The sequence below is a fragment of the Strongylocentrotus purpuratus genome, unplaced genomic scaffold (genome assembly GCF_000002235.5).
Source record: "Strongylocentrotus purpuratus isolate Spur 01 unplaced genomic scaffold, Spur_5.0 spur5_scaffold_6, whole genome shotgun sequence".
Classification (NCBI taxonomy): Eukaryota; Metazoa; Echinodermata; class Echinoidea; order Camarodonta; family Strongylocentrotidae; genus Strongylocentrotus; species Strongylocentrotus purpuratus.
Genome location: NW_022145612.1, coordinates 25,741,713 through 25,763,728, shown reverse-complemented (window position 1 = coordinate 25,763,728; position 22,016 = coordinate 25,741,713). Strand labels below are relative to the sequence as shown.

At 37.0% G+C, this 22,016-nt stretch overlaps 2 protein-coding genes across 5 annotated transcripts in view; both read right to left on the bottom strand.

Annotated features, from left to right (window-relative positions):
* Nucleotides 1–22,016, bottom strand: part of LOC579742 (neuronal cell adhesion molecule) — a 164,958-nt gene that overhangs the window by 131,643 nt on the left and 11,299 nt on the right. For 3 of the 4 annotated variants that reach the window (XM_030972696.1, XM_030972701.1, XM_030972700.1), the window contains exon 2: nucleotides 7,244–7,329. The gene's annotated coding sequence lies outside the window, so the exon portion shown is untranslated. Of the gene's footprint in view, nucleotides 1–7,243; nucleotides 7,330–20,936; nucleotides 21,153–22,016 lie in introns of those variants that run through there. The other variant, XM_030972698.1, reaches the window with a different exon arrangement.
* LOC115919291 lies at nucleotides 11,721–15,311 on the bottom strand. Its single transcript, XM_030972702.1, has 2 exons — nucleotides 14,597–15,311; nucleotides 11,721–14,093 (listed from the first exon to the last, which is right to left on the bottom strand). Exons 1-2 carry the CDS (start codon nucleotides 14,901–14,903, stop codon nucleotides 11,941–11,943), a joined length of 2,460 nt encoding a protein of 819 aa, XP_030828562.1. The 5' UTR covers nucleotides 14,904–15,311; the 3' UTR covers nucleotides 11,721–11,940.

Here is a 22,016-nt window from a genome sequence, read left to right as displayed (position 1 = left end):
ACGACCGATCTGATTTTAATCATTTCATTCCGTAATGCTCATGATGAAATCTGTGCAATGAACATGAAATCCACATTGATATGTAGTTATACCCAAAACATTTATCAATGGAATGCAAGAGAAGTAATATATGGACTTCTACATGATTTCTTGAAGGAAATTATTTAGAGTAGGGCAGCTCTGGATTATATTTAGGTTATGATTAAAAAGAAAACCATTTGTAATAAATAATTACTTTTAATTCAGTACCGTACTAGACTAAGATCACTAAACATGCACAAACAATAGACAAAAAAACTCCAATTAAATGTGGAGGCCTATGCATTCATGTCTTGATATATATGAACAAAAATTAAGCTGCACGTTTTGATAAACTTTTATCTCTAGTTTTCCTTAATTCAATGACAATTAAAACAATGATTGATCGTAAATATATGCAGTATAAATCTTTCTGCTATCGGGAACAACACAGGCATTATTTTTAATATCACATCTCTCCCTCGGGCACTTGCTTGTATACCTTGGGGGGGGGGGGGGGGGGGAAAGGGGTACAGAAATGGGGCACAAACATGGGATAAAACATGGGATAAAAGATACCCTTAGATAGCCTTCATTACATTATTAAACCCCACCTTCTTGTCTCCTCACTCTGTGTGCTATTTCTTGCACTGATCTCGCGAACCGAGCGGATATCAAGCAGTGAAGCTCGGGCAGGTGACAGCCAATTTCTGTTTTCAAGTCTCGGGCCGAGGCGTGATAAGAGTGATGGTTCAAATCAGCTGCATCTCGCCTGCCCTGGCTTCAATATTGGCAAGGGATCATTTAAAGGTACAGAAATGATCTGCAAATTTTTTAGATCTAATTCAATATCAATATCTAGGAGACTATCTTTAGGGAATAAAGTGATTTTGAAATGCTCATGGGTGACAACAATTTTTCCTCACTGACCAATCAAAAGTTGTCACAAAAAGTATTTACGGTTATGATCCACAATTTAACTCATATATACTACAATTTGGGGATACTTTCTTGAAATATTTCTGGACATACTCCTCTGGTTATGAGGCAGAATAATTACAATTTTCATTTTGAATATGCTCATTTAAAATCAGTATTGATCTCTTGAAAGGTATAAGAGTCAGTTGAACAACCTGGGGAGCAACTCAGAATAATATTGTAATATTTTTTTTTGGGGGGGGGGGCACTTTGAAAAGTGAAACATACGAAGAAAGGTGAGAAAATTAAGATTGAAAGAACAATCTCATAGAAACTTTGAAAGAAATAAAAATAAATCCTTTTGAAAGACAAATAAAAGTTTATGATGTTGATTTAGAAATAGCACGGATAGGAAATATCATCAAACTGATAAAGGTCTACCATTCAGTTAAAATTAACTGAATAATATTCTTGGTAGATAGTTAATATAAATATATGTTCTATGTAGTAATACGTGGATGAATCATGGAGGATTTCTCACGAGAAGATGGATAAAGATCTCCTCCTCTTCTGTGCCCCCCATCTCGTCACCACCAAGTTTACGCCAACTCCACTCATGTATACACACTGAAAATATACATGTGCCTCAACTTCATCCATTGCTCAACTCCTCCATCCCCCATCTCTCCGTCTCTGCCCTTTCAATTTTATTGCCTGTCTTTCTCCTTATGTCTGTGTTCCCCAGACTCTATTTTCCTTTCATCTCTTTCCATCATTGGATTAATTTTCTTTCTGGGTGCTCCCATTTTGCATCATCATTCAAACCCTGGTTACGAGGTCTCCCCCGGTGAGGGGAAATGTAGGCTGTTGTAACTGAGGCACGATTTCCCGCTGCTCTCGCTCACGACCCCTCCTCTCACTCAAAGACATAAACTGTTCTGATCATGCAGGATTATACCTCGCTAAAACTGTATGTATAAGCAAGGTGTAATAACTCCTTGGTATAAGTGGACTGAAGATGCATATTAAAAGTTACCATTGACCAATCTTATTTGATTTCATACTTCTGAGAATTACTTTATTTTCAGTAAAACCTAAAGTCAGCTGGAGATAACGATATTTTCACTGCCACACAAGGTTTACAATTGATTTTTAAATAAATACTTCCGTCAACATAGAATTTGAAAATGACTATTTCTTAAATCTTCTTTTGGGTAGCCAGCATTGTGTAAGGATTCTGATTGTATGTATTTCTCTCATATGAATACGTATATGTACACTCTTTCATTTGCGTGATGGGAAGAGTATCTACAGAAGCATGGAGATGTTTTTCTCGATTGAAATACCCCAAAATATGGATGAGAGAGATGGAACAGGATATAACTTGGAATAAAGATAAGGCTAAGAGCAGGATGTCCTGTAAGAAGGGGGTTGTTTGGTAGCAGGAGAAATTGATTTACATCCCCACCAAATCAGAAAAGCATCTTGAGATGTAAGTCATGCAATCGACTGTTTACGTTCTCGATAAACACACTTGGGTCTACACCCGGGCAGATGACACAACACAAATCATTGGATATGTCTCTCTCATGACATTTGTTATTCTTAGTGGTGTGTTTGTCGGAGGGAGCTCTCTACAGACTCTCTACAGGGCAGAGGATGGGATGCTCGCATGAGACGGGGCCTCACCTCACAAATTAATGGCAAGGCATTCAAGACCTCTGCAGCCGACAAAAACAACTTTGAATTATGGATTTTTTGCAGTACCTTGGCCTTCTCATTAATTGGGACTGGATGCTGAGGGAACACACTCGCTTTCTCACTAAGGTTTATTTATACATCAAGTCTATCTTCTACATAAGTAGCACATTTTATAATGAGAAATGTGTCTACAATTTCTGGTAGAAATGAGGATTGTAACATTCGGATGCACTAATGAATTCTCAGAAGACTGTATATACTGCACATGCTGACAAGGAATCAGAACAAAGGCACCAAAAATACAATCTCATTTCAGTTTGGGATTACACACATTAAAAAAAACATTGAAATTCATTGTGATAATTAATTATTTTGATAACAGAGCTCAAGTTTGCCTCCCCCCACCCCCTCTCCACTTCAAGTTCAAATTCAACTGCTGCTAACTTTCAGTGTCTGGATCTATTTTGGGATGATACCCAGCAGAGTTTGGAAGAAAAACAGAGCTAGGAGATCTCAAAACCCCTGCAGATATTTTTGTGCACACCTCGGTGAAGATATCTTGGTATGTGTGATGTACGTGTATATACACTGACGTCTTCTTTTACATGTGCTCTTGGCAATGGAGTTCTATTGCATTCAAATTTGTATAAAGGAGCAAATTTAAAGTAACTAGCCTTATAAGGAAAGGAAATATGATGTCTGTTTGGAACCAGAAGGGCGTTCATTGTGTGCAAAATGATACCAAATAATGCCCTTCTGGCTCCAAAGGTGTGCTGGGGTAAATTAAAAATAGGCTTTTATTTTCAACAAAATAGAGTATGAGGGGTAGAAAATGCAGAAATTAATTTTTTTTAATAGAAATTTTTCTATTTAATATCAAGAGGGTTATGTTCCAAAAAAAAATGGTATGTTTTCAGGTTTTAATTTCCTTTATATTTTCTTTAATACTCTAATGGTCATATTTTGACTTTAGATCTCCTTGTTTGATTGTAAAACTCATCAGCTAATTGCTATTCACAAATTGGATTATACCACAAAGACATGAGACTCATCTGGTAACTCCTTGATTATACCAACAACAAAAAACAACGACAACAACAAGTTCCTTGATCTCTACATGGGATGTGCATGTGCAATGCATATTTCTGCCATGTTATGCCACTGTGAATAGATCCCTGTACGCCAGATACCATCAAAAAACATGTCAAGTCAGGGTCAAAAACGTGAGGTGGAGTATTTTTATCCCACCTATGGACAAGAGGGTCATCTCTGGTGTCACTGATACCTGTCTCCCTAGACTAGCGTACTCAATATCCGTCTTTCTTCTCAGGAGTTGATCCCCACCTAGCTTGCCCGACTGGGTAGAAATCAGTGTGAAATTACTGGAAATTGGGAATGGTTTCTATTAAAACGATTGAGAGAATTTGAATAGAATGTTATGGCCCATTGTGATTAAGCCAACTACCATATTGATATTCAAAGAAAAAGAAAATACCTACATGTAGGTGAATGACTTCAAAATGCAATGTCACACTCACAGTAATAGTGTCTATATCCTTCCAAAGATATATGATGATTTTATCAATATTGTAAATAGGTGTGAGGAAGCCTTTTCTATCTCAGTGTTTGCTCAGTTTAATTTCAAAACTGTCAGTTCTAGAGTGAATAATAATATATGGCCTTAAACAATCATATACACCTGTAAATAAGGTAAACATTGTTATTATGACTTAATAATGTATGCAGATAGCTAGATCAAGTAAACAACCATATCCCATGTTGGATTGAGATGCATAATGAATGTGTTCAAAAAGCCTTTGACATGCTCAGCTCCTGAATAAAAAAAATCCCAACCTATGCTAGAATCGTGACGCAAACGGAGACAAAAGCTGTCTCCTTCTCCAAAAGGTCATTCTATTTCTCCCTGATGTAAACAGTGCACAACTGGTTCTATGGCTCCATTAGAGATGCAGTCCCAAAGTGACTGATCTCCCCTCTGATGATGCCAGACTAGCGCCTTGCCTTGGCTTGGTGGACTTACATCCCAGCTTCAGCTAGCTAGGGCCCCTAGGAATACCTGCTGACAGACTGTTGGGATAATCTCCCTCCTACATCAATGTCAATATCAAGAATAGAAGACAAGCTAACCTGAGGTCCCTGACAAGATGATGAGGTGAACAAAGCATCATGAGGCCTGTCTTCATCTGCTCAAGATTGTCAAATATCTCGATCACAAAATCTCCAGTTAATTTGCGTCCTCATCAGCTGAAGTTGCAATTAGCAGGATATTTGGACGAGATAATCATCCCAAGATATCTTGGGCAAGTTTGCAAAATATTCCGCCATTTGGCAAAATATCCTGCCATTTGTCCAGTGCATCTTCACCAGCCGGAAGACTTGCACTATGCTTGAATGCTGAGCAAAATATCTCGAGCTCGAGTTTCAAGTTTCGAGGTAAAGTCTTGAGCTGATGAAGATGCAATTTTTAACTTCAGGATCATTTCCCAAATCAGAAATAGCGGGCTATTTGGAAATTTTGAGCTGATGAAAACAGGTCTATAGAGTACATACTAAGCTACTCCATATTAACCCATGGACTACTGGATTCTCTCATTCCCATAGACTTAATACAGGGACCACTATTTCCCGTAGGTAATGGGTTAATAACAAGATTCTTGAGTATACATGAATATCAATATCCATCTTGCCTTGAATTGTAGGCAAAATTTCCCCCTGTCCACACACAACATTTTCCGTGATTAAGCGTGATTAGCTATACCGTTTTGCGATAGTGATACCGTTTCGCAATAGTTTTACGATGAAATTGTGTGTGTGGACGCTCACTAACGATACGTCGGATAACGAAACTAGTCTAACGAAACGCAGGTTTGGGCATCGTTTCGAACTAGAACTCAATAAAGAATCACGCCTACTCACGAAAAATGTTGTGTGTGGACAGGGGGAGTGTAACTAGTGTAACTAACTGGACGGGGCTTAACGTGACCTCGAGCGAAAGGAGACCAGACCTCTCATTTCTGTTTCCATTTCATGACTGCAGTAGCAAACTGCGCACCTATACGACATTTCGCTGTAGAGTTTCAGGATTACTTTCTTCTGTGTGTGGACATCCTGGAATTTATACGATAATTATTTATACAACGTTTCTTGTGTGTGAGGACACTCTGAAATTTATACGATGATTCTTTATATGACGTTTCGTTATAGAGTTTCGGGATAAACTGTTTTGTGTGTGGACACGCTGTTTGTATCTTAAAGAATTTTTAATGTGGCAAACATGCTAATACTATAATAGAAAGGCGGCATGGTGGCTCAGTCATAAACCATGGCCTTGTATTAAACCTGGTAGTCCTAGGTTCACAGACAAGCTGATGCTTTATTGCCTGTACATGTATATCCTTGAATGCTTTGCCCCATTAATAATCCACAATATACATGTAATTGCTTTATTAGTAGTTATGTAAAATTATCAAATCAATGTCATCAATTTATAATCATTATCAAATAAAATCATCATCATTTACCATGCTTATGTCAATGTAGATTTGTTCAGTTGTCAAAATCGATTTTCATGAGATGAATCTTTCACATTTCTAGACTTTTCCTGAACTTATGCTTTGCCTTTAACCGCTGTGACAGAGAAAACAACATGGATGAGACCGGTGCTGCCCACATACCTGGACTGAGCTGAGGCACCCTTGGAATGCCTCAAGCCTCAGCTATGTACCTGAGATGTGAGCACAGTCTGTTGAAATAACCTCTCCTGATGTACATCAATGTCATGGCATGCTAACCAGAAGACATTTAGAGATGACAGACTGCCTGCCCACAGGACTTTAATTAAAATCAGCCAAATATGACACCCTTATTTTCTTGCACTCAAGCAAGAAATGAGCAAAAATAAATAACAGTGCATCTTAATCATGGAAACAGCTCCCCCTCTTCATTGCAAAGATGCTAGGTACCGGTACATTAAAATTGATGATAATATGGCTGCCATCGATCATCTAGCATGGTGTTGATACGGCGTTGTGTGAATCCGGAAGTGGCATTGCTTCAATCGCCTAGACGCCTACGTATCATCGAAGCCGCCAGTTTGTATGATTTCGGTTTCATTCATTTATTGGGGGGGGGGGGGATGCCAAAATTTAATTTTAAATGTCTGATTGTGGTCACATATGTATTTTTAGGTGAAGAATACAACACGTTTTGCTTTCTTTAATTCATGAGCTTTCATTGACATGCGATATCTATTTTAATCAATGTCTATTTTAACAAAGTGCAAGCAATCATTTTGAAATTTTAGACACTGTTTATAGACTTTTTAGTTTCCATATAAGTACCGTCAATCACTCTAATACCATGAGATTCTTGAATACACTCTGTAATCTTTAGATTCATCATAAGTTTCCTTTCCACTACGCACAGTACATTATAGTGCTTCTACTCACAGTACTCAAGCCTCATTTACAGATGAATCTGAAATAAAGCTGTATTGGTTTCGCCTCTATACAGCTTATAAATTAAATTAATCCACAGAAAATCCCTGCCACACCATGAGTTAATTATGACTACCTTGCAAACTTACCTGTTAATTTGAGATGAGTGATCGATGCCAAGCTTGAATAAATCCTTGCCTCTATCCACCGATGACTTGACCCTTTTCACTGGTCACTGCATAATGAATAGATAATGAAAGAGAATACCCAACGTTATTAAATTCGTACTTCATCAGCTATAAAAAAAGTGATTGGTCATCTGACTATGATTGAAATGGAGCTTGGTAATAAAAAATGAATGAGGATTGATATAGCATGTACATTTATGCTCGTTAATAGCAATGTTTCCAGTGTAATATTATAAAGCAGATTCTGTATATCCAACAGAGGCATAGAATGGGTCCAGCAGTTGAGGGGATACTGCATGATGTCATTGGGGGCATTACTGTAAATCTCCATGTATAAGGCGCACTTTTTTGCCACCGAAAAAAAATTGAAAGTCGGGGATGCGTCTTATACACAAGTAGTTTTTTTTTTTTTTTTTTAAGTTTTGATTTATGCCCGACGCTATGCCTGGCAATGTCTCCCAGCTCAGTAATCTGTGTGTTGACTCACCACTCGGAAACTACAACAACACTCAAATTTGTCTGTCATTTTGGTTTGAAAGTAATCTTTCTAATAGATCTCAATATGTAGTTTATAATAATAATTCCTCAAATTTTTCTTCTATTACATGGTGTACCACAAGGTTCTATCCTAGGACTTTTTAATTTACATTAATGATCTTACACATTCTTCTAAAAATGACATTGTTACTATTATTTGTGACAAGTTCACAAGCACAAATCGGCGCCTTCAACTGCATCTCGATGTTAAATAAAAGTCCTTCCCCGCGTGGGTTTTCGGCAACAAAACAACAACAAAAACAAAAAACGACACAGGTGCGCCTTATACACGGAGATTAACGGTGTACTTTATTGGGTGGATAAATGTGAATTAACAAGGCTATCAAGTGAAGGGAGGGTGTGGGAGGGGTTGTACCATCTTCCTTTCATTTTGCCTTCCCCTCTCTCTTTCTCTCTTTTCTGTAACAATTCAATTGCCCCTGCACTTACTATAAACATGTTATTAGCATTCAGTATCTTGAGTCGCACATTATATCCCTCATATCCTCTCCTAAATGAACCTGTTTCATTTAGCAATTTGAATGCTCTTTTCTGTAAATCTGAAATTCAAAATTGCCTTCTTGATACTTGATGTCTCATCAAGATTCCTTAGGTTGTACATAACTTCTTTTTTGGAGGTTCAACTTCAACATCTCAAAAGTTTGAAAAATGTGAGTTATATAACCCCTGCTATGAGAAATTACTTTGATATTTCGGTGCAATGGATACACATTAGGCCCATCTTCATCAGCTCGAGTTCGCCAAATAACCCAGTATTTTCAGACTTGGGATTTTTTCTTGAAGCTGGAAATTGCGTCTTCACCAGACCGATACGCTCATCACATACTAGCTCTGAAAATAACCCAGAGATAGGCGCATGCGCACTTCAGAGATCAACTGTACGATTAGCTTGTGGATTTAAGATTTTACCCGCGCTGTAAAACATCTGACGGCAGACCGCATGTGCTACGCGTCCTATCGTACACACATGCATGTACATTGTACAGTTTATTCACAAATCGTTGTGCATGGTGAGATCGAGAAGTTGACTCCGTACTTCGATGAAGACGAGCTGATGAAAACAGACCTATAAAAAGTGCTCTCTCCAGACATCTGGATCAGACTTGCCAGAATGCATTAGTAGCCAGTAGCTTTTTAAAAGACCTTCAAATTATTTTAATCCACACCTTATATAGATAAATAGGTATATATAGTACTGAACTTTGAGGATGTGTCACTAATGACATATTGAATCTCTCTCTCTCTCTCTATATATATATATAGAATAATTGAAAAGACAACTGTGACCATGGCGGTTTTTTACTATAAAAAAAAAGGGAATTTTATATCATGTTATCAAATCAGGATATAGAAGGAGCTGATAACTTCCTCCTCTCAAGAGTCTCCCAGTTCCGAAAGTGGTCAGTGTTCCTGAGTACCGGAAGCGCGAAGATGTTCAATGCTGTCAAACCTTCTTTAGCTGCTACCTTTCTTGTTTCATTATAATAATTTCCTGGTAAAAGCTGCATTAGAAACAACAGAAAACTTATTTTCCTGTGTTCCTTGCCTTTTTTCTGTATGTTACCAATATATAGTACTCTACACACAAGTTCACACATGCTTGATCTACTTATTATAGATCGATGGAGGAAAAAACATGGATTCTATCCCAATTAATGACTATACACCTGTAAGCTCTCACATGTTTGACCAATAGAAATAACAGCAGATTGCATTTTCTTAGAGACCTCCTTTAATACAACTGAGTCACTCAATTATATTCATACAATGGATGTGTGATTGTCCTCTTGGTGTTAACTTGGTACAGATTTGTTAGTTCTTCAGATTAAAGGCACAATAGATAGAGGCTTGGTAAACTTCCTCTTTTATTACCCACACTCTATTCAATCCTTATTCATTGACAACTTACAAACATCACAATAGACTGACACTATTAAAGCATCTCCAAGCAACAGATCTTCATCAAAGAGGGATCTTCCATGCAGTGCCCCTCCCTTTAGATAAGGATGTGTTCCAAGTTTATGACTTAAACTGGTTAAACATGCATTGTTACAGAATGAGTGTGTGTCACCAGTGTCACTTACACCCTGTGTTTCGTAATGGTTGTTTACAAGTCTTTAACTCTGAAAGCAAGCTGTAAACGAATAAGAGTAAACAGCACCACCTCTCTGTCTTGTTGGTTTTGTGGTCCAGTGACGCAAAGAAGGATATAGACAGATGTGGGAAAAGATTCACAGAACAAGACAGGACTTTTGTGGGTTTGAGGTATATTAAAGCTAGGTGATCTAGAATCCATACACATCACTAATATTTAAATGCAAATAAGACATCTCAACATTCTTTTTCTATGTAATCTTAGTCAATGGCAAACAGTTGAACTGCTGAACTCAATATTTTCATTGTAAATAAATTGCATGCATCTTTCATTCACATACATGGAGAACAAGGCTTAGTTTTAACTGCAGGCTTTCTTTAACTTACAAATTACAAACAGGCAACTGCACAGATTTCATATACATGTAGATGTAAATAACACTTTTGTGTTTAACATTTTTTCTGCTAGATAGAAGACTGCTAAAATATACATGACACTTAAACACAAATTATTAACACAATAATCTTTATCAGATGATGCACAGATTTTGAGATTCTGATTTGATTTCAAGTATTGCTGTAATATGATAAAAGAAAAACATAAATACATAATAAATCAGGTGATTATGTTGCCCTGATCTACAGATAAAGCCATCTAACACACATTAAACTATACCCACCACTGGCCAATTTGCACTTTCATAATCTCAAACCTTACATGTCACGAGAGAGATAACCGCTAGCCATCCATGCAGGCACTTCCTTTGCCCAACTTCCTTTGCCCCTTCCTCTAGAGCCCCTTATCCACTGTATCTCAATCAGGGCTCTAAAAATACCCCCCTCCTCTTCACAAGAGTGCCCTTGAAATGCCCCCTTCCATAGTCTTGATGAATGAGTGGACATTAAATATTGTCTTATATCATATCCCATATGTTTAGTTGCTTGCGGTTTGAAGTCTTATCTTATCTCTCTATATCCTGCTTTGCTGGAGGGTTAAACAAATTCCATGGGTGTTGATTTTGAAATACTGAAGACATAACTATCACTTTGGTCTGTACCAGCTTTGATTATAAATGCGTAATCTAGAAACAAACATAAAATATTATGAACATTTTTAACAACTTGAGGTAAAATGACCACTATCTATGCTTTCAAATGAGTGTGGTTTTTCCTAGAATTAAAGGATGTTCAACAACATCTACATCTCAAGTTTGTTACTGTATATTGATACAAGACCCAAACCATTTTCATTTCCTACAAAGTAAGATTTCAAGCAAGCCAACCATACCAAATAACAATTCTAATGTCATTTGCAGATTCTCCAGGAGTAAATATTAGTACAAAAGTCATGACTCATTCATGTTGTGGTTCATCGCATTTTGACCCCCTATGTGATGTCAGAAACTTGGAATGTTTGGAATGCCTCCCCATGATGACAAAGTACATAAATAAAGTCTGATGTTGATTACACCTGCAAGGCAGGTGAAAATAATTTGTTCATGATATGCCCAAACAAGAAATACATTATTGTGAGCAGACATAACATATACATTCTTGATATTGTCATACATATGCTATCTGTTTTTGTATTATTATTCTTTCAGGGATGTGAGTGCAGCAAACTAAAAAAAGAGGAGATTTGCAAAGCGTAGCGAGCAGACTCATACCCAATGGCTGGGGGTCCAGGAACAAAGCCCCTAATGGGGGTCGAGGGGGCAAAGCCCCCCGAAACCAGAGGTTTTTGCATTTTAAAATGTAGAGAAAACACTATTTCATAGGGGTAAGATTATAATTTTACAATGTTTTAAACATTTAATTTTCCATATTATTTACAATATACATAATAGAGTACATAGAGCATCATTTACTAAATTTCTTCACCATTCCATATGATACCAAATCCAGAAACATCTTCTATTATGGTCTACAATAAAAAATGATTAACGTACCTAAAGTTAAGTATTTGATGCTCTAAGTATTTCTCATTTGCTAGTTCTTTACTCCAGTCATTTTTTTTTCAGTACTTTTTTGCTACTAGAAGGTAGTTCATGCATTTCAGATTTCCTTTTCTCCACTTTCTTCATCAGTTTATGTGTGTGCTCCACCCGTGCCTTGTCAGCATCTTCAATTGCTTTCTCCTTAGTTTGTTTCTTTGAAGGACAAGCAGACTTTCTGGGTACAGTTTGTGACATTCCAGACTTGTGTTCCTTTTCCTGTACATATGACTTGTATGCTGATCTCATATTCTTGCAGAGTTTGGGATTTACCTGATCTTTCAGGTAATTTTTTCTTCTGAAATATCTGATTCCTGATTTTCCACTTGCTGTTAACTCATACTTCACTGTTTGTATGGATGAAAATGTTTCAATGTGCAAGTTGGGCCTTTCAGTGTTTAGAACATTCCCCATTATACTGAAAGATGACTCCACCTGTGGTCCATGAAAGCAACTAACCAGTGCCAGTGCCACTCTTGTCATAACTGGATATTTCTCTCGTAATGAACTCCAGAATATGTCTATTCTCTCTTCTGTATTAACAATTTCTTTGTCTGTATTATACTGCCTTGCTTCCTTCTCATATTCATGAGTTTGCACATCTTTCAGAGCAAATGCCACTAATTGTGGTAGCTGGAGTAAGCGCTGGAGTGTGATTGTGTGGCCTCTACATGCTGGATCAATAGCTGAAGCACACCTCAGCAGTTTGTTGTTCACTGGCATCTTTCTCTGTAAGGTTTGACCACATTTCAGATATGCAGTCTTTAGCTTGTTCACTAGTTCACTTGCAGCAGGTCCCTGTAAATTCTCCTTGATGTACCTGACGAGGAACACCGCATTGTCAGGTAGTATGTTCTCCTCACTCACATTTACTTTATGCAAGGCTTGTGTGTTCAAGATTTCAGGTTTAATGAAACATACAAGAAAGTCCTTCAGTAAATCCTGCTGTTTGTCATTGAGTTTGTGGACAAGTGGTGTCACAGACTGAAAATACAGGACATACTTCTTGAGCATAGGAAGAATGGAGGTGTAAATGTGGAGAAGTACTTTGGTTTTACTCGGGGTATGGAACAGCTTCTTCACAATCCTCTTCTTACGGTCTTTTCCAGCCTGGGTCATTGTTTTTGTCTTATTTGACATTTTAGACTGATGTTTACAGATTTCCTTCTTTACTGATTCACTGATTGAATGTTTTTGATACATGCTATCAACAACTGGGAGATAAGTTGAACTGTCTGATCCAGACAAAAAGGGATAGTAAAAAAGTATCAGAGCATCTAGCAATCGAGATGTATCTACACAAACATCGTATACAGAAAGCCACCTATGGGGCACATATCGCTCTGGAATTGTTGCTTTGATGCCCAGTGCATCACAGATGAAACGCAAGACCTCTTTTTGGTCACTGGACCACTTGAAATCAGTATAGATGTCATTGAGAAGTCCCTCGATGTAGTTATCAAATCCATGGCAGAAGGCTTTTGCAGCATTATGTGCGTGGTGGCATGAGTCTCCATCTATGTCAAGCAACTGAGGAGCTTTCTTACTTCTAATGCGTGTTTCAAGTCCACTTTTTGAACCGCGCATGACGGCACAAGAGTCCATCAAAATAGAAACCAAGTTCTCCCATTTAAGGGAATACTTATCAAATAGAGCTACTAAATGATTGTACAGAGTCTCGCTGTTTACGGTCACTACTTTAAAAGATGACAGATGTTTTGTGACTACTTTGTTCTCCTTCTCTGAAAAATAACTGACTAGGACAGTTACAACGCGTTGATTTGTCTCACTTGTGCATTCATCAATATTCAGTGAGAAGTGAGAGGATTTCAAATCCTCAATGAGTTCTTCATGAAATGTTTTTGATAATCCATGGGTCATCTTATACGAAGCTGTAGTTCTGTCCATTGATAAATTTTCGAGCACTTGTTTATCTTTGGCAAGTTCTTGGTTAAGATGAATAAGATCATTCACGATTGAAAATGGCAGGGAATGTTCAGCTGTAAACGCAAGTATGGTTGCTTCTGCATATGCCTGTCTGTCGGGCAATGACACATTTGGCTCAGAGAGTCCACCTTTCAACTGTTGTTCATGCTTATCCAATTGTTTTTTGAACATGGGGTGAATTCCATATGTTGATGTAGTAGTCATTGGTTGTTTTTGACCTACAAGACAAACAAAAAAAAAATATATAAATAAATGAATAAATACAAAAAAGGCAAACTCATGAACAAGGTTACATTCATATACATGCACCTGCCCAAGTATCACTGTACTCACCCCAAATTCTTTGAAAATAAGTATGTTCTGTACGAAATAATGCATGACAATATATGCCAACATTTATATGTAGAAATGAACAAATCAAATTCCTGCCCACACACACACACACACACCCATCACATGAAAATTTGGGCAGCATAACACCCCCCTAGGCACTGGCCAGCAAAATCACTGATGCCATTCAAATGACATGATTTGACACATGTAACTTGAATGTACCAGTCTTATTAATAAAACTTTCCAGTATAATTATAAAAATGCATAGGCCTACAGCACAAACAAACAACAACAAAAAACACACACACACACAAGAAAACAATTTGATCAGTTAAAGGATTTTGAGGGGTCCGCGATTCTAATTTCTAAAATACAATTGTAAACTCACCTGGAAGTAAAGTATTTGCTGCTCTCAGTTTCAAAACTTTTTGGTGTGCAACAGAGTCCAAATGATCAGTCAATGAAACTCGTCCACGAGAACCATATTTGCACTCCTTATCACACACTACGCACACGGCGTAGCCAGCTTTTTTTACAAGACGGAAAGAGTGAGAAAGTTTTTGATCTTTGTGCGTGAAGTCCATCCAAGACCATTTCCATGGATTTTTAACCAGTGGATCCCGCTTATCTTCCTCCAATGATTCCGAGTCCAATTTCGTTCCTCGCTCAATAAAATTCCGATCTCGAGTTGCCATGTTGTCTCATATTTCACAGATTTTCTTTGAAAGTAATACATATTTCCAAAAGAGAACGCCGATTCTGATTGAAATATCGTAACAAAAATCAATAGCACACTGCACGAAGACATGTGAATCAATGCAAACACCGTACCGTAGATAGTATAGCGATCGAAATGCACGGTACGCCCGGCGCACGCGGCGCGCTGAGCTAGCAATACTCGATGCAGGCGCTGTACTATCTTTGAAGCAGGCGCGCGCGCGCGCTTTTGCTTTTGTATTAGTCTCGCATTCGCAGACCCTTAAAGTAATAAGTTGTCTTGGGGCAAAACGCGGATTTTTTCAATGGAGAAAATAAAAACGCGACGGGGCGATCTAAAAACGCGGAAATTCGCGGAAACGCGGAACTCTCACATCCCTGTTCTTTACGTTTTTCTTTCTGTTACAAAGCTCTGCATGATAGGTTTGGGTTGATCCGATTTAAAAATGTGCATCTGTACTATTATGAAATACACACGCCATTTTTTCTTTAAAAACAATGTTGTTAACTGCACTCTACATAAGTAGATATGTAAAATGTACTTGAGAATACACAGGAATACAAGTCAATGTGATTGCAGCCCATTGCTCATTGTATAAGCGGATTTATACAGAAAAGTAAATTGGAAAGATACACATAGAACTTAATAAAGTTTAGTAATATTTCATAACAACAATCAATCAATCAATCAATGTCTATTGGCACACCCAAATCACACCCAAAATGTCAAATTTAATGTACCATGACTACACTGCTATTGAGTTTTTAGTTGTCTGTTTTTCTTCTTTTCAGGAGTGAAGATGCGAACAAAAATTCATACCTCAAGAGGAAATTTACTAAAAATCAGGGATGCCAGTTAGAATTGACCAGAGGGCTTGAAAATCACCTACAGTGTAGAATAAGCTATTTTGTACACAAAAAAGCCTAAACTATGGCCTGAAAATGACTTGCCAGGGCCTGAATTCAGGCTTTTATCTAAACATTGGCATCCCTATACAAATGCTTCAATTCCTTTTTAGATGTATGTATGTTAATTTTGAAATATATAGGCCCCTGTAATTTTTTAAAATTCTACTGCCACACACTCTTTTATTTTTATGCTCACCCAAATTTTGCAAAAGTACATTAAACACCATTTCCATTGCAATAACCCCTCTTCAAGTTACTCTAAAACTATTTCAACTTCAACAAGTTTCTAGAGAGAAACAGTGATATCGTGAGTGTGGGATGATACCTGATATCACTCTCCTGGTCTAGCTACTCAACTGAAACAAATCATAAGAATTGATGACGATACTTAAAGGTAATACAAAGTTTTAGTATGGGGTCATGAATTTGGTTCAAATGAACATATTGGAAGCATATATAGTTCCTACAATATTCAGTGATCGTTGTCGCGGTTGAAATCGAATCTAAAGTGATGAAATTGTAAATAGTAAACTCTTTATGTTGTATAGCTCCCTCTCAAGGTCAAGATATTGATTTAGCTATAAAATAATGTTATTTGACTAAAAATCAACCAATTTGTTATACCATTTGGAATATATATATCACAACTGCATATTCTGAGATTTTCATGGTCGCAGCTACCATCGTATGGCCGTAGGCGCTATTTGAAATTTATCAAAATTTACCGGGAGCACCGGTAAATTTGTATATTCAATTTTTCTCAAAAGCAGAAGTGTTTTAGGGGCCAATTTTTTTAGTGCTTATAATACATCCATAGGGGCATCCAAATATATCAACATTGTAAAGAATCACTATCTAGCCAATTTTCAAAAATTACCAAAACTTTGTAATACTTATGTCCTACCATGAAATATCAAATATCACTTCATACATGCACCTTACTCTCTTAAAAAAAAAAGAGTGAATTTTCACTCTATTTTCACTTTCTTGGGAGTGACGTCCGTGATCACTTGTGTAGGAGTGAAAATCAATTGATTTTAGAGTGCTCTCTAAGAAGAAAAGAGTGAATGTTCACTCTATTTTCACTACATTTTCACTACATTTTCACTCTCCAGAGGAGTGACGTCCGTGATCACTCGATTTTTTTTAGAGAGTACAGTTGAACTGTCTGAGTTACGATGATCGCATGTCAAATTTTGTCACTTGAGATTTATGTCTCATAATTTGCTGGTATCATGCATGTCCCTTGTATGTCAATTGCTGGTATGTTATATCTGCCTTTGTAATATCCACATCAACATAAACCTAACTTTTTATTAAATAATATATATGACCTCTTTTTTAAGTTAATTCATATATATACATAACATATTGCATAGTAAAAGTAATATTTTTTCAGTGCAATTTTTCTGCTACCTTGAAGCTCTTCAGGCACTAACTGCTCTTGTATATTATCCTTTTCTCCCCCCCCCCCCCCCCAACTAGCTATGCTCTGAAAATAGAACAGATAGATATTTCTATGGAAAATATCTAAAGAATATGGAGCAAAAATTCTTATATGCCAAATATATCTTGGCTTTGCATAAGTGTTCGTATGCTGAATTAGCAAGACAAAATTATGAATTAAGGTCCTTGAAGTTCATTATGTATTCATAAAAGAAAGAGTGTTAAATGAGATGAATATTGCATGCTCTGCCGGGTTTGACAATTATGTACAAGTTCTTTTCAATAAATGTATCTGACCTTCAACAAGAGAATGCACTTCAACACTGTTGATACTGTAGATCTATATATGGTAAACATATCATAGAGTGCGTTCAAGTCATTTTTTTAAAACTAGAATCACAAACATGAATCACAAATCAAAATGCCGTTAAAAACATGGTTACTGCGGGAGAGCATAAACGCAATTTTTCATCAACGCTGATTCTCACTCGAAAGCAGGCCACGATATTGACCTTATAGAATCATGACTGAGATCTCCTTTCATTCAAGTGATTTTTAGCGACTGCGATTCTGCAGAATCACGATACAAAACGCATCTTTTTCAGCGTTTCATGTTTGCGTTTTTAAACACGTTTATTTTTATGACAGACGAAAAGTCGCTTGAAATTGCTTGAATGCAACCATGTTTTAAACTAAACGTCTTTGAAAACCGTGTTTCTAGGGTGGAAAAGTGTCGCTTGAACGCACCCATAGAACTACAGTTCAGCCAATGTAGATTTGAAAAAACAAAGAAAGACCGTTATAAGAATGGAAACAATACCTGGCTGCCAAGGTTCTTTTGCCCAACTGTCCTGGAATATTGATTAAATTAGGATGCTCAAGCTTTTATTGAACATGTTTTAAATGCAGACCTGCATGGGGGTTAAAGTTCTTTCATCTTGAGGGCATAGAATGGGCATTTTCAACCAGGCCCCTTGTACTCATGATTGGCGAGGGAGGAAAAAGGAGGGGAAAAAAAAAAGAAGGGACAAATCTGGTAATGTGAGTTCAAATCAGGGAATATTATTATCCCCAAATATATTCCTATCAGAAACTAGAGAATTTGCTTCACAGAATATTTGCCGCAAGGTCGGATTAATTTACCAGGGGCATTCATGAATACAAACTGCAATCATAGCTACAGGTATGCTTCATGCTGCACTTCTGTAGAAAGTGCAACTCAATTGCGAAATGTTTTGGGAAGTCCCAGATTTTTTTTGTTGGGTCACACAGGTGCGAAAGCAATTAACAAAACAAAAAACAAGAAATGGTGTTTCTTTCAAACTTTTAGAGTGTTTCAATCTTTCAATAGCATTTCTTTCAATTTAAAATGGTATCCATGCGAAATAAAAAAAAAGGTAGCAATAAGCTCCATGTACATTTTCCACATGAAAGAGAGTGTGAAGCCTTTTGTGGTCGTGAAACAGGCTAAAATGAGCAGCTGCATGAACATTCAATGTAAGAGACTGCATGCTGCCCGACTATAACTGCCAAGTGTGCTTGAGCTCACGCTGTGACAGGGCCTCTATATTGCACCACTAAACATGTTCCACGCAATGTTCACATGATAGTCGAGAGCTTTTTCAAATGTCAAGTGATCAAGACTGCGGCACACATTCATGTTAGGCTAGATATATAACATTGTCTGCTGCCCAGCAAGGAGCACTAAGATCACATTCCATGATCTATTTCTTTCTAGCAGGTGTTCTATAAGGTGTGTCATTGGACTCCAGTACATCACACCTTGCAACAATGGGAGCATGGTATTTTGTTTATCCCCTTTGAGAAAATAATAGAATGTTTGTCTCTACTCACATTTTTAGTGAAAAAAAACATACATTTTTTTGTCTTGTACAAATTCAATGACATTGACCTTACCTAAGAGATAAAAATGTCTCCTCTTAATTTGAAGAATTTTACACTTTCTTCTTATTTTAGCACATGATTATAAAACTACCCTTTGGCTGTGTTCAACTTGAAATTTGAAAGGCATATCCCGGTATCAGGAATTTCGATATTATAGTACGACTTCAGATTTGTAACCATGAAATGGGGAAATCCCATTAAAATAAATTGTTGCTGTCTGATCAAAACAAGAAGCTCATACTCACAGGCTTATGGATGATATATTAAAATCAGGCATGCAGCAAAAAATGATATAAAATACTGGTATTACAATATTCAAACATCTGTGGCCAGTCCTTGTCATCACACTAAAAACTTAACTAAAAAGCATATTAACAATAATATTCCATTATGAAAACTACCATGTATTGTATACACTGTACATGGGATGCATTTCAACACAATAAATGGGCTGGAATACAGATGTCAAATTCATTGGATAGAACGGTGATGGCAGCTGCTCTCACACTTAGTTATTGGTCGTCCAATACATCAACCAATTTACACAAGAGTCATGATAGACACAAGTGATTACATTCACATGCAAATCATTAGCAAACACAATGCATTTGCATATGTGTAATTTGTTATGAATGGGAGTCAAATTGAACAGTAGGAGAGCCTAAGGCAATGTTTTAATTGCTTTTTGAGCGCAGTCATCCTTCTAAGGGATTAATGTTGAACAGCTAAGATAGTACAGAAAACTAGAAACGCTTTTCAACGTCAAGTCATTTATGATTAATTATTGACATTAAATATAATTACTCGAGCTTTGACATTGAAACGGGTGATTGAATGGAATACTTCTTAAATGCCTAATTGCCCATGGAAACTGAGAGAGAAGCGATGAAAGTGCAAAATTGTAACTGAATTCAAAGGCCAAGACATTGAAAATGCTTTGATTGCTTTACTTGTCATTACATGTTATACAGTGTGAGTCAAAAAAAAGTTTACACCTAGAAAATTGCTAATTATTTAAAAAATCATCGATGGACATTAAACTTTTATATGTCTTATGAAAGAGTGTTTTATCCCAAATCATTTAGTACCATTTTTGTGTGGTATGTGTTCACGCATGGATGAACAGGAGACATTGTTTTCGAGAGTGCAAAAATCGAATTGCGCCAAAGTTGCCTATGTGATGTTTGAATAAAACAATTAGGATTTGGGTATTAATTCGGTCTTTGCAGATCCAAATAACACCCCTAACAAAATTAATCATGCCACACATATCAAATATCAACGAACATTTTTGCGCGTGTGGGTGGGTGTGTGTGACTTTGCTTTTGGCAAAAAACATGTGCAATGCATTTCATTTGATAAGTTCAATCCATTCTCTCACTCCGCTAATCCCAACATAATACATACTGAAGGCATCACTTTGGTGCAAGTAAATGTATGATAATTTACTGTTCATAGATGATTTTAAAAATAATTAGCAATTTTCTAGGTGTAAACTTTTTTTTGACTCACACTGTAGAAAGGCATCTGTTGGTGCACAACATGTATATTAAAATGTTTCTATACTATAAGCAGTAATTAAATATTCCATGTTCAATTTCTACAGTATCAAGGTTATATTAAACATAAGGTTGCTCCCATTATGATACCCATAATGAAATCAATCAATTTAGCCTTGAAAACGACCTTAACCATCAAAACAATATCTGCATAAATATCATCAATGTGATTATAATGTATATGTGTCTTACCTGCGGAATTCCCCACAAGGATATTCCTATCCTCACACGCACACACTGAAATCAGTCTGTTCAGATTATTAGTAATAATTTCCACAGCATTTAGAAGTACAAGAAATAGAACAGATCTAGCGGAGTTTGGAAGTGTTTAAACGAGCACTCCCAAATGCTCATTGAATCGAAAAAGACTTGAATAGGTTGCACCAACCTGACTGGCCAAGCATGTTTGATCAAACCCAAACCCAACGTCTACTGGGTATGTACATGCTGAGTAAACATCTGGGAGTCTCTAGACTCATGCACCAGCCACTCGGAAGGCTTGTAAATATTTGCTCGGCAGTGATCATGTAGTTGCAGTGGAATTTCCGGAACCATGTACATGTAAAATGTTCAAACTGTTATATTTGTATCACTTCAAAGACCTGACATGATTCACAATTACAGCTGATTCAAACTGGAAATAACTACCCATATTTGTCTTTGACTGTGGAACAAACCAAAACAATATAAATTGACCCAAAATGCAAGGATCAAGTTAGCTAATGTTTCTTTCTTCTTCTTGTTGTATTATCTGCACATTTCTATGTTATTTTTGTTTTTCAAGTCAGATTTAAATGAGTTCCCAATAAATTCTCCAAATTTATTTTTTAAGGGGGGGGGGGGGGGGTGGCGAAGCAGGTTCTTGGGGACAAGTGCACAAACAATGTTTTATAAATCAGGTCAAACCAGCTGTTTTCAAAGACTAAGCTTCCCTGCAGGATTTCATTAGCCTAAATCGGTGACTCATACCCAAGCTCAAAATTTGCTTTAAAATAAGAGATTTGTTTTCTCCTCCATGCACCTTTAGCTCCTTTGCAAACAATGTTTATTGGTTGATTAGTGGGTAGATTTGTTGACCACCTTGGTTTCTAACCAAGTTGTAACCCAAAACGTAGAATTTTCTTTATCTCTGTATGTTTCTGTCTTGATGTGCTTGTACAATAAGGATGCTTGGAGAAAGAAAAAAAAAAGGAGCTTAGAGCAAATTGAACCACTTTGACTCCAATTACCATGCAAGGATTTCAAACCGATTTGAGAATTTTCGTTGTGAAA

Coding starts and splice junctions, on each gene's coding strand:
- LOC115919291 (XM_030972702.1), bottom strand. CDS start 14,903: ATGGCAACTCGAGATCGGAATTTTATTGAGCGAGGAACGAAATTGGAC. Junction 14,094..14,596: donor AGCAAATACTTTACTTCCAG/GTGAGTTTACAA, acceptor TTTGTCTTGTAG/GTCAAAAACAACCAATGACT.